The sequence below is a fragment of the Heterocephalus glaber genome, unplaced genomic scaffold (assembly GCF_053883595.1).
Source record: "Heterocephalus glaber isolate CG9 unplaced genomic scaffold, H.glaber_assembly_v1.0 deba00001600, whole genome shotgun sequence".
Classification (NCBI taxonomy): Eukaryota; Metazoa; Chordata; class Mammalia; order Rodentia; family Bathyergidae; genus Heterocephalus; species Heterocephalus glaber.
This window is the reverse complement of record NW_028258372.1, coordinates 14,722,063-14,735,174: the sequence shown is the minus strand read 5'-3', so window position 1 is coordinate 14,735,174 and position 13,112 is coordinate 14,722,063. Positions and strand designations below refer to the sequence as shown.

At 44.0% G+C, this 13,112-nt stretch overlaps 1 protein-coding gene across 5 annotated transcripts in view; it reads left to right on the top strand.

The window, feature by feature from the left end:
* Positions 1 to 13,112, top strand: part of Astn1 (astrotactin 1) — a 372,600-nt gene that overhangs the window by 269,666 nt on the left and 89,822 nt on the right. For 4 of the 5 annotated variants that reach the window (XM_087194136.1, XM_004853389.3, XM_021265385.2 and 1 more), the window contains 2 exons: positions 944 to 1,044; positions 10,483 to 10,666. In XM_087194136.1, the coding sequence (XP_087050262.1) occupies positions 944 to 1,044; positions 10,483 to 10,666 (285 nt within the window). The remainder of the gene's footprint in view (positions 1 to 943; positions 1,045 to 10,482; positions 10,667 to 13,112) is intronic. The other variant, XM_087194137.1, reaches the window with a different exon arrangement.

Here is a 13,112-nt window from a genome sequence, read left to right as displayed (position 1 = left end):
CTGGATTCCAGTTCCACACTGGGCAGCAGCTCAGAGGAAGAGAGGGAGCTGAGTGTGGGGAATGAAGCATCCAGTCCTGGACAAGCCAGGGACCTGCTACTCTGACTGTCTCACTTGTGACTTTAAAAAGTAAAATTGTGCTCAGTCTTTGTGCACAAAGATGAGGGTCACGGACAAAGCAGAAGAGAATATGATGCTTCCAGGGTCCTTGTAGGATCGATGCCCCAGGTCTTACTGTGCGTGATTACCTCACCTCATCCTCACAAGGACGTGCGAGCAGCCGTATTATCATCCATGTTTCACAGATAAGGGAAAGTAAAGCTCATGGCAGTGCCTGAAACTCCACGCGGCCTTAAACCCAAGTCTGGCCCTCTGTTTCCAGAGATACATACTCTTTCTCAACTCACTGGTTGTCAGAATTAAACTGACATCAGAATCATCTGGAAGGTGGCTGGGCATGGTGGGGTACACCTGTAGGCCCAGCTACTTGGGAGGTTGAAGCAGGACGATCACTTGAGGCCCAAGAGTTTGAGATCAGCCTGGGCAACATCTCAAAAACAAAACTAAACAAAACAAAACAAACAAAAAATGATGAAGGAAAGGAAAAAACCCAAATCACCTGGAAGGCTTGGTAGAGCACAGGTTTCTGGTCCCAGCCCTCACTCACAGGCACTGGGGTTCAGGGCTCACAGTTTGATGCTGAGGCTGCAGGTCTGGGGCCTCCATGTGGCAAACCAGTGCCCCTCACTGTGGCACTTTCCACCAGATCCAAGTCAGCAAATTTATCCCTGACCCCACGGGAAGCAGGAAGAGGCGCCAGGCTGCGTGCTTTCTGATCGGAGTGGTGGCAGTGAGTGTCTCAGGATGACAACAGCAGCCAGAGCTGTGGTTTGCCTCTGGCCCTGTTCTCTCTGGTAACGATCCCCTCCAACCTCCCCGCCAGGTTCACCCTTTGGGGAGTGGATAACACAGGACGACGTTCCAGGCCAAGTGACGTGATTGTGAAGACCCCTTGCCCTGTGGTGGATGATGTGAAAGCCCAAGGTAAGAGACACTGAGGTTAGCAGAATGTGCACAGGGTACTCCAGGGACTCCTCCTGTCTTTGAGAAAGAAGTGTCAAGGAATTCAGCCGGGAAGGGGAAGAACCCAAGGCTCAGTACAGAAGCAAAGACTTTGCAGAAGTGCTCCTCACTGTATTGTAGTGTCACACATCGTCTGTAAGTCAAGGAGGGCGCAGGCAATCAGCTATTTTGGTTTGAGCTAGGTAACGTTGACCCCTGCCCTTAGGGTACAAATGGAGTCAGCTACTCTCTTCAGTGTTTTCTGTACATCTAAAAGGTGTTTTGACTTTGATCATTGTAAGGCTGCAGATTTGAAATTAACTGCTATCTCTTTCCTTCCCTAGCAAAGGTGCATTGAAATCTTTTGCCAGTTCTTTGATAATTAACCCTGGTTAATTAGGAAGAGTTCGTTTCTAATTAACATTCATTACACAGCTGGCGCTGCCTGGCTGGTCTTGACATTGTCTTCTGCTCTAAGATTTTCACATTCCCTCTACAACCAGAATCCTTCCATCCTGGTCACTTTTTCTAAAGGGCTGCAGCACTAATTAAAGTAATCCGATCAACCACTAATATCTATTGGGTAAAATTGAACTGATACCATTTACATGTTATCAGAGGCATTGGTGAATACAGGCAGTGTAATCGGTGCAGATTTCAATAAGTGGGATATTGTCACCATGCTGATTTGCTGATATCCCGCAAATCACCTTCCATGTGGGACTTGATGCTTTGCATCAGACTGACCAGGAAGAAGGCACTCTCAGAATGTCCACGGGTGACACTAAGTTGATACAAAGGCACAGAAAGAAGAGTGAATTAGACCTACTTTAATTAAAAGCACTAATATTGTAGCTCCATAGAACTTCTGAAAATATTTTCACATTTAATTAGTGTGACTTGTTAACAACACGGTATTTTCAGCACAGACATCTGATTATATCAAAGCCCTTTTCTTAAACTCTTCAACAGATTTCCATTTTGTTTGTGACAAAAAATATTTACCAGGCATATTAGGAACTAAGTGGGTCACCTTTGTCCACTTTTCCAGCACATCCTACCCCGCTGTCCATTCCCTTCCTTAGCCTCTACATACCAGCCTCCCTACCTTCCTCAATTCCTCCGACATCACTCCTTCTTCTTCTAGGGGCCTTTGCAAATGTAGGTTCCATTACTCCAAATACTCTCCACGCTCACCCCTCCAACAGATTAATTTACCTCAGCCTGCAGATCTCAGATCAAGTGGGACTTCCCGGTAAAGAAGGGGACAGAAGCCACTCTTAGGTACCTTCATGGTGCCACGATTCTTCCTTCAGGATATTCACCTCAGTTTCCTGCTCTCCTGATGTGTTAAACGTCACTTTACCTCACTGGACAGTGGGCTCCATGCGGCCAGGCGCCTGCCTCTTTTTGTTCACTGTTAGGCACCTCATATGCTGCGGGGTTGAGGGGTCACAGAGGAACTTCGCCTCTGGAGTCAGCAACACAAGTTCAAATTGCCCTCATTTTATTGATGGGGAACTTGAGATTCAGAATGGAATGAAGTGACGAAGGTCACAAAGCATTTAATAGAGCCAGCACTTAGGCTTGCTCTCGGACCCCACTTCCCATTTTGTAATGTTACCACTAAATATTTAAAGGGTTATTGCATAATGGACTTAATTTTTTCTTTGTATCTGACAATGTATAATGAAGAGAAGAATTACTTTAAAAGAGAGACCAGCAGGTTCTGCCTCTCCAGACTGGCAGTGTCCACTGGAATGTCACACTAGTGGGGAGAGCGTCAGTGGGAGGCAGGTGTGCTTCTCTCTTCAGAGAGTGGATGTGACTTTGAAACCTCTGAAATTTCCTCAGCATGAAAGCACTCTGGGGTTGAGCACTCCCGGATGAGGGTCTGTATGGAGGGGACCCAGTGCACCCTCATGGTGTCACGTCTTTTCACTGTAACCCAGAGAGGAGGAGGCAATAAGAAGCTGCCTTCACCATTTCCGGGTTAGTTTGCTGGTGGCTTTGCAGGCAGCTGTCATGAAGTTGCTTGATAGGCAGCAGGCTGTGAGAGCTTCAGGGACGTAGTCAGCAGGTGGAAGGGGACAGTGTGGTGCTACCTACAGAGATAGATGAGTAGAGCATAGCTCTAGAATAAAGGGTGGCCAACACGGGGGTTTTCCAGGGACAGACCACTATCCTGCTTTCTCTGTAGAAGTCTTTTGGGTCAACTCTTGTCCTGCAAGGGGTGTCAAGATTTGCTCTGTCTGCTTCTCCTGGCAAAGGTGAGTTTCTGAAATCCCAGCTGACCAGTTGGAAGCACAAGAGACAGTTTAGTGTTGAGAGAATGAAATAACACTCCCATGTCCTGTGATCCTTCAGCCAGGAAGAAGGTCCTGCACAGGGCAGTCCTGGAGATTAATGAGTTAGACTGTTGAGGACATCCTTGCAAAATAACACAGTGCTAGCAGTTCTACCAAAAAAAAAAACACCCCAAAACATACCACAACCATTTATATGCTTTGCCGTGTTCAAACGCAGGTGGTGATCATAAATATAACTTCCTCACATCTGATAACAAAAGTGACCCAGAGCATGACTTCAGCTCCTAATTGCCTAGCCAGAAGCCAGACACTAACCGTCATGTGAACATAGTTTGTATGAAGGATTTTATCATGTCCTTACCCCAAGGCTATTGTGTAAATAAGTTTCTACCAGTGTTTTACTGAAATAAGGCTTCCCTAGGAGGTTCTCTTGTGTCAGGGGAAGAGCAGCCCTATTGGCTGGTCTGAAGGCTGGACCACGGTCTCCTGAGATTCCTCACAGAGCTTTTCTGGAGGAGGCCTAGTTCTCCTCCATCCTTCCCCCGGCATCCATCCTCTTCCCCTGCTGGAAGCATAAATATGGGTCCAGTCTTTCCTTTGCTCCTTCCACAGCCACTTACCAATCTCCGGTACTAGATGCTGAAGAAACAAAAGTAATTCGACTCAGAATTTGTTTTCAAGAATTTTATAATCAGGTGTCATGAATTTATTAATTCATCCAAAATTGACCCTTCACTAAATACCTGTCCTAGGCATTAGGAGCAAAGCTCCTTTGTTCACAGAGCTTATATTTTAGCAGAGATGATAGAAAAAAATAATAAAATATATAATTTATAAGATGATTATGTATGTTACAGAGGCAAACCAAGAGGGCATGGCACAGGCATGTCAGGGTAGCATTTTGACTAGTGTGGCTTGGGAAGAAAGTGAAGGAGGAGGCCGTACAGGTTTCTCTAGGGGAAGATCGTTCCAGGAAGCAGTGGAGAACTGCATGGCGTGTGTGAAGAGAATGGAGGGAAAGGCGGGAGACAGAGGGGCTCTCAGAGGCTCTGGGCAGAACCCAGGGGGCCTGGTCATCAGTAGCATACTGGACTGTGCCTGGGACTGTGATGAGAAGCCCTGGAGCACTTGAAGCAGAAGAGTGATTTGGGCAGACTCGAAGTTTTACAGGCCGCTGTGACAGCTGTGCTGAGTGAGAGCAGACTCTAAAAGGGGTCTAATGTGAAAGTAGAAAATGTGGCGATTCTGAGGAGAGGGGATATTGTTCCAGAGCAGAGTGACACTTGCAGAGGTGGTGAGAGCTAGTCTGGTTCTAAATATTTTGATGACTAAACCAAAAGAATTTATCAGGAAATGAAGCATGAGAGGCACAGAAGTCTATGGTGCATTGTGAAAAGATGTCTATAGCAGCGGCTCCGCCAGGCTCAGGGGTCTGTGCCCCCAGGACTCCCAGCATGAAGGATTACACAGAGAAGGCAGAATGAGGGCAAGCTGAGGGTGTGGACTGTGGGCGTGTGGCTTAGGTCAGGTTGAGAAGGAAAGAGACACAGGAGCGAGGGTGTGGAGGAAGCACACTTAGGTTTCCATCATTGACAAACAGATTTACTAACAGTAAGAAAGGCAGAAGATGTGAAAGGAGGTTGTGTTCACATAGTTGATACTGAGATTTACTATTTCAAAGATGAAGTGGTTCTCAGGATTGATGGCTAACTTCTGGTGGTTGGAGGACTCTAGACTTAAATAAGGCCTTTCCCATGGGGAGTGAAGTCATCCTTTACGGTAATGATGTGGAGATAAACCGGAAGCCAGATTCTTCAGTGAATGTAGAACAGTGGTCAAGAAATAAGTGGGAAGAAATAGGAATGAGAACAGTTTTGAAAATGAATGGATTTTAATATATATTCGGGGAGGAAAGTAAGTTGAAAGTGGCCCCAAGACCTGGTACCCCACCCTTCTCTAGGGGACAGGAGAAGGACCCCTCTGTCCTGTGGAAAGCATGATCAACACGGAGGCGTGGGGGAAAGGAAGAGAGCACGCCCATGTCAGGGGTGAAGAGAGTTGCTTAACAGGTAATGATGCTGGTCCCTGAGGGAAGTCAGGACAGTTTTGAAAGAATGGATTACTGCAGAGCAGTGGTCTGCAGAGCGCGGTGCCAAGGCCAGCAGCAGCAACAGCATCTTGGATCTTGTTAGAAATCCAAATTCTTAGGCTCTGTCTGGAACCGGCTGAATCAGGAACTCCAGCAGAACCAGTGATCTGGGTAGCAGTCAGCCCTCCTGTTGACTCTGATGCACACAAGTGTGAGAATCGTGGGTGTGGAGGATGCACTCTGCAGCTTGTGGAGAGAAGGTGTAGAGGAAGGAGGCCAGGGTTGGGGTGAGGGAAAGTGACCTTTCAATAGAGAAAGTGCTAAGGCAGACAATGATAGAAAGTCTGTTGAAACTGATTCTCCTGAAGCATTCACCTGGCTGAAGTTGCAGGTGTCTCTTGAAGATGATGAAAGTGAGGAATTGGGACCTCTATCCTGGAAGCTTTATCATGGTGCCAAGGAAACCACCCATGGGAGGAAAAGATGCTCCCAGGATTCCTAGTTCATATAAAAAGGTCAACTATGGAACCCTTATGGTTCTGGGGGTGTGGAAGTTAACTTCTGCCCCTGGCGTGACCCATCTCATTTAAACCAGATTATCTTCCTTGATTTCTTTCTCGTGGCATCCAGGAAAGCATGTTCTGGTTAAGAACTGACAGTAATACAAAACTGGTATCCACTGAGTCTGCCCATCCCTTGCCTTCTTCAGGCACTCTGACCTGTTTGCTGTTTGCTGTTTGCAGATGTGCTGCCCACTGGAGCCCTAGAGCCTTCGCGCTGGTGCTTGCTGTCACCACCCACCCCTCCTGGGAGAGCTCAGCAGCCAGTCCTCCTCCATTCATCCCCACTTTGGCCCCAGTGTCCATCTTTTTATCCAGATTTGCCAGGGCACTTTTAAAAATTAGGCTCCGCCCATTCAGCACTCCTAATCTCCTTCCAGTTTATTTTCGCCACTTTCTATTAACACGTTATATTTTACTTACTTCTTAGCCTTATTGCTTACTTGAATGTCTCCTGGTACTACTGGGATTACACAGTGAGGATTTCTAACAGATTCCCTCATTGATGTAGCCCAGCCACCTAGAAAAGTGTCAGGCATTGATACGCCTTCAATGGAAGTTTATTATATGAATGAATCAATGTAAGCTTACTTCGCCCAGCAGTTGTGCTAAATAAAGCCTTCATGTTGAACAACCTTTTTATTCTCACAACAATCTTGAAGACATATATAATTAATCATCACTGAACAGACAAGAAACCAAGACCCAGAGAGACTAAGTAACCTCCTAGAGCACACAACTAGTAGAGTGGAGCCTGACTCCACTTGATGCCACAGTACGTGCTTCTAACTAGACCCTTGGGTCTGAGTGCCAAAGTTCCAGCCTTGTTCATTTATGCTGCTGCCTGCAAGAACTCAGTGCCCTTCTGATAACTCAGCTTCCTTTTTTGTGATGAGACTGTAGACAGACTCCTTGCCATCATTTCACCTGCATTTTATCTGCTCCTGATCGTCATGCATGTTAAGAAAGGGAAAGACAGTGATCTGTCATGGATATCTCTGTCTGTGAGGCTGGGTAAAATAATGATTAAAATATCTATATTCCTTTTAATTCTTTTAGTTAGTGAATTCTTGAAATGTTATGAAGGCTAATGAAATAAAATCTCTCAGTTCCATCTCTGGAGATTGGAGGAGCCAGAAATAATTGTGCTCTGGGAGCTGGGGTGTAGATCTTTCTGAAAATAGCATCCCATTTACTGGTGTCAGCTCTGAAGCACACCCTGGAGTTAGATGATCTTGGTTTTACAAGATTTGTGGTGGAGCATGGTTCAATCCCACATGGTGCAGATGACAGGAAGTGTCCATCAGCTTTCTCTAGCTGGAAATGACTGCCATGCTATGAGAATGTCATCAGGCTTGGAATCACCTTCTTTGCCTTTGCTGTTTCTCAGTGGAGACTGCCACAACCAGGGTCATTGTTTCCCATGGCGAGAAATAACACATTGCCTTCAGTGCAGGGATAGTAAAGGTACCCATAACCTCCCATCTGTGCTGTAGTTTGATCAACATTTTTCTTCCCTTGGTGATTTTTGTCTTAGCAAATAATCCCATTCTCCCATCAAATACAGCAGAGCTCTTAGGACAGTCCCTCTGCTTCCATCTATCTCAACTCTAGAAATGACAAGTTCCTTGCACACCTACTAAGACTCCTGCTTCCTCAGCACTTATGGTCTAATCAGAGCAATGCCCTGTACTAGAGAAAGTCAACCCAGCTTTTCCACCCCCAAGTCTGCTGCCTATACTTTACATTGGGTTATACACCACCAACTACTGAGCACTGTGCAAAATAGCAGATAGATATAGTGGGGAACCTTGACTCCAGCCTACATTAGCTATGTGAGCTTGGCAGGTAGCCTGGCCTCTTTCTGAATCTCCTCACTCATACAACAGGGACACTTATATCCATATGCAGTAGTGGTGTAAGGATTAGAATTCACATGTGTAAAGTTTGTGGAAGTTATTGGCCTTAAAAAATAACTGGAGGTGCCATAGATTTTACTTTTTTGCACTGTATAGACCAGGTTATGGGTAGAGATTTCATTCATTTCAACCCAGGGAACTCCTGGGTGAATCTGTCATTACCAGCAGCCCTGAATTCACTTGGAATTGTGGCAAGGAATTAGGTTACTATGCCTTTAAGTTAGCAGAGAGTCAAATGGGCAAAGATCTGGTTTTGATACCTGTGGCCCTAGTTTTTTCATCCCCAGAATTAACACCAGATCCAAGACAAAGCACTTTCACTAGATCCTAGCTCCCAGATGTTTAGGAAGAACACGTAAACACATCTCCTTTCTGACAGTTTGAGTGAGAAAATCGTTAACGATAGAGTGCTTGGAGCAACATAATGCAAAGTTATACAAACTCATTGCCACTCTGCACCCTCACCAAGTTTAGTCTTTGCACTGTAAGCCTTTGAGACAGAAATAGCAGATGTAAAGAGGAAGATTACTCATTTGGCGGTACAGAATGTTACAGACCAGGTTCTGCATCCCAAAAGATCTCCATGTCTGCCATTGTATCTGGCCTAGGTGGTCCTCGCTTCCATAGTCATTGGGGCTCCAGGTGCTTCACTTGCCCACAAGCCTGACTGACAGTGCCTCACTTCACCCCTGCTCCTAATGCCTGCCACCTACTGGCTGGGCATCTGTATTGATTTTGCAAGACTACTTGCTACCCAGGCATATACAACCGAAAGATGCAGGGGTGTTAATGCCTCAGGAGATCAAACTTGCCCAACCTTTTATGTGATTCAGAGGCAAAGTCTTTCTTTCTCCCTCTAGATTGACCTGTAGGGATCCAGTAGCTTCATACATCCTATCCTGCAAAACAGGGCCACTAGCTTATAAGGGCAGTGTGGCCAGCTCCTGAATGCACTCTCTTATATTTATTTCCTCTCTCTGATTTCTTATCTCATTTACTTTTATCCTCACTCCTGCCTCCCTGAAATTGCACTTGCCATTCAAGTATGACTATATGAACTTTCTCATGAAGCTATGTATTTTTACAGTATTGTAACTGAAACTGACCTTAGAGGTGTCTTAGTCAAAGGCTTCTATTTTATATAGGAAAAACATGCAGCCTGGTGAGGAAGAAGGAAAGAGAATTATATAAATCATTTTCTCCAGGTTTTAGGCTTAGTATTTTTAAAGAAATAACATACACACACATACATACACAGCATGATTGAAAAGTATGGTGAAATTTTAAATTAAAAATTTATTACATTAAAAGACATACTGGGGTTTTTATTCATACTTTGTAAAGACACTCAACAAAAGAGGACTTCTAGAGCTGCTTCAGAGAGGGGGAATATTCTGATGGGAATTAATGACAATGTCTTTTACTGTAAGACTTTTAAAAAAATTTAAACATTCACCATATCTTTTGATCACACCTCATACATGCATATAAATATATACAGCCATGTAAAAGTACACATGTACATGTGGTGTTCATGCATGCACTAAATATATAAAATCACATTTATAATCACGTAATATGCAACACTTTCTTAACAATGGACCACGTCCATGGCAGTGGCCCATAAGATTATAGTGAAACTGAAACACTCCTGTTGTATAGTGATGCTGTAGGTGTTATAATGTCACAGTAGTCTGCATTTTCATGTTTGTGGTGATGGTGGTGTAAACAAACCTACCTCAATGCCAGTCAAATAAAAATGTAGGACATACAGTGATGAACAGTACATAATACTTGATTGTGATAACAAGTGACTATGTTATTGGTTTGTGTATTTTCTGTTCTATTCTTTTAGCATTATTTTAGAGAATATTTCCGCTTATAAAAAGTTTACTATAAAACAGCATGTTGCTCTATGCCAGCAGCAGCCTCACATATCTTATACTGACCATGGCTCTTGATGACATTATTTTCTTACACCTCATTTAGTTTTGTGTTGTTTGTGAAATCGCAGAGATTTCATTGCCCTTGCAGAAATTAGACATCCTTGTGAGGTGGTAGGCTATACCATCTAGGTTTGCGTGAGTAGTATAAGTACACTGTATTAGTCAGCTTTCCCATTGCTGGACACAATACCAAATACTCACAACATGAAGGAGGTAAGCTTTAGTTGTTTGTTTCACTGTTTCAATCTGTGGTCAGCTGGCTCCAAGGCAGAAACATCCAAAAGGTTGTGGCAGAGCAAAGCTGCTTAATTCATGGTGGCCAGGCAGCAGAACAGAAGAGTGCCAGAGAGGAAGGGACAAGGGACCAGACAGACACCACAAGGCTACACCTCCATGACCCATGGGAACACACCTAGATGTTGGGGATTTCTCCACCAATCCCCAAGGTGATTCCAAGCCAAATCAAGCTGAAACTACATCATGAACACCACATACACTCTGTAATGTTTGCACAATGTTGAAATCACCTAATGCTACATTTCTCAAAACCACTGATGAGCATTGCATGATTATATTTGCCCTTTCTTCCCTCCTCAGAGATAGCAGATAAGATCTACAATCTTTTCAATGGCTATACAAGTGGGAAGGAACAACAGACTGCCTACAACACCCTCCTGGATCTGGGTTCCCCCACCTTACATCGAGTCCTTTACCACTATAACCAGCACTATGAGAGCTTTGGAGAATTCACATGGAGGTGTGAGGATGAACTAGGCCCCAGGTAACTCAATTGGTTCTTTTAAACTCTTACCTCCTGCACTGTATTACTGCTTCCAAGAAGTTGCACAAATTTCTTGGGTGGGCTTGGGTCCTTAGAGAAATAAGTCCTCTGCTTTTAGATAGCTTAGTTTTGATAGCTTAGCTTAGTTTTGGATAAGCTCTCTGTAAGCAGTCAAGTAGTGAATGTGTTTCCAGAACTCTGATAATACCTTTGCTCCTGATCTGCTTTACCTCCTCCTCCTTTATCATGTGACACAGAATTTAAAATGCTAAAACCTCAGGGCTATGAAAGGAAACTAGGAATTTTATTAAAGAAGTTATATCCCAAAATATTTATTGTGCATGAACATTGTTTATGTTATTTGCATTATACAGACCCATTAAATTCCACGTGCTCTTGAAGGGCAACATGAGAGTAGCTGAAGATCCTCTTTGACATCGGTGCTGGCCCGAGTTGGAACGGTGTAATGCTTACCAACTTTTCCTGGCCCCAAGGCTGAGCCCACTAACACTGGGAACCTGCTGGTTTCTGGTTGCACAGCCCAGATAGAGATCTGCGAGGTTAAGGAGTGAGAAGAAGGTGCGAAGTCATCGCCTTTCTTTTGCTCTATACATCATGACTGTGTGGAAATACGAAAATTTTCTGATGAACATGATAAAAAGGCATATGGAAATTGGCACCTAGGTGTTCTACGTTATTTAGAAACTCATGAAGAAAAAATAAAAATGAAGCAAAAACTGTGAGAATGGTAAGAAGAGAGGAAAGAAAGGCAAGAAATAAAAAGGAGGGAGGGAAGGAGAGAGAGAGGAGAAAGTGAAGAAAGAGAATTAAGAGAAAGTGAGAAAAATGTGGTAGAATCCTCTGACTACTTCACAGTATTCTTGCCTTCCTGGCAACCGTGCTGAGCTAAAGGATCTCCCCAGTCATCCCAAGCCTCTGACTTGGACGAGACTCTGCCTTAATGAGCCCGTTATCACTTGTCATTTTAAAATGTCCTAGACCGTTGTTCAAGCCATTTTCCTTCTATTTTCTTACTTTTAAAGAGAAAAGGAAATTTAGGGTGGGCTTCCTAAAACAAAAAGATTTTATGCATAAGGGCAGTCAAGATCTTTCTACAGTCTATAAATTGGCTCCTGATGTTTATAAAGCATAATAGTCCTCACACAAACAAAGCCACTGCTATGGGCCAACAAGAAGGATGTAAGGGATATTTAATTTGTTTCTTTCTTAGATTTGGTAAAAGGCAAACCCTGGGTTAGGAAGTAGGCACATGAAGAAATATCCTCATACTCCATTCCTTATCTCTGTTTTTGACCTTATTATTGCTCATGCCCAGTACCATGCCTCTCTCCACCTCTCTCCCTTCTTCTTACTCCCTTCCCTCTGATGCCGGTTCCCCTCTTTCCTCTTTTTTCCCCTTTTCTTGTGACATTTATTGGGTGTGCTTATACCGTTCTTTGTTAGGGAGCATAAATGCCACAGCACTAACATTATATTTTCATCTTGATTTCTAAGGGCATTTGGAGTCTTTTTAAAATTTCTCTTTTGTGACTCAAGACTTAGAAAGAAAATTGGTTAATGAAGAAAGTGAGAGCAGGGGAAGAAATGTGGATCTCCAGGTAAAGTAAATTCTGCTGCCGACTGTAGTCTCTCTTCCCGGGCGGCTCTTTCATGTGTAATACTGGCCTTTCATAGATATGTATTAGAAAACATTGTGTAGTTTCATTAGCCTATGGAAAATGAAGTTTAGCTTTTTACTCTCACTGATCTCAGGGAGAACCCCAGGAAAAGAAAGTCTTCTGACTTCAGCTACAACAACCCACTTTGGGGTTAGATGTGAGAATGAATAAAAATGGGACTGTGGGTACATACACGCTTCTGCTTGTGAGCAAGAGGAAAGGATTCCCTCATGAAGGCCTCCAGACTGAGCTGAGGCTGCAGATACTTTCAGGATAACATTGTTTGCACTGTCACTAAGAAAAAGGCCCAGGGCTTTGAGATGGTCAAGAGAAGACCCAAACTATTTACGATTTTAAAAACAAAAAGTGAGCACTGAAAGCAGCAACAAAGACTCCCTGGGCTAATTAAATTCATTCTTTGGAGTGGGTGGCCAGGATGTGTTTCTTTATCCATTTCTTGAAGATGATGCCCATGCTACCCTCACTCTTCCATCACTCCCCCTTCCTCCACCTCCTAAAAATTTGACAGCAATGAATGACGTACAGCAGGCTAGATTGAGAGGAACTGCCAACACAGTGCTTGTTGATCATGACTTTTGGAAAACCTGCTCGGCCAAACTGCAGAAACTGATAGGGAAAGTACAGATCATCTGACTATGAAGCTATTTAGTCCGCAGGCAGAGTGTTTGTTTGACTGCCCCTGACCCACTGCTGACATCAGAAAAAACACAACTTTCCTTCCAATGACTTCACACTTCTCTTGGCCC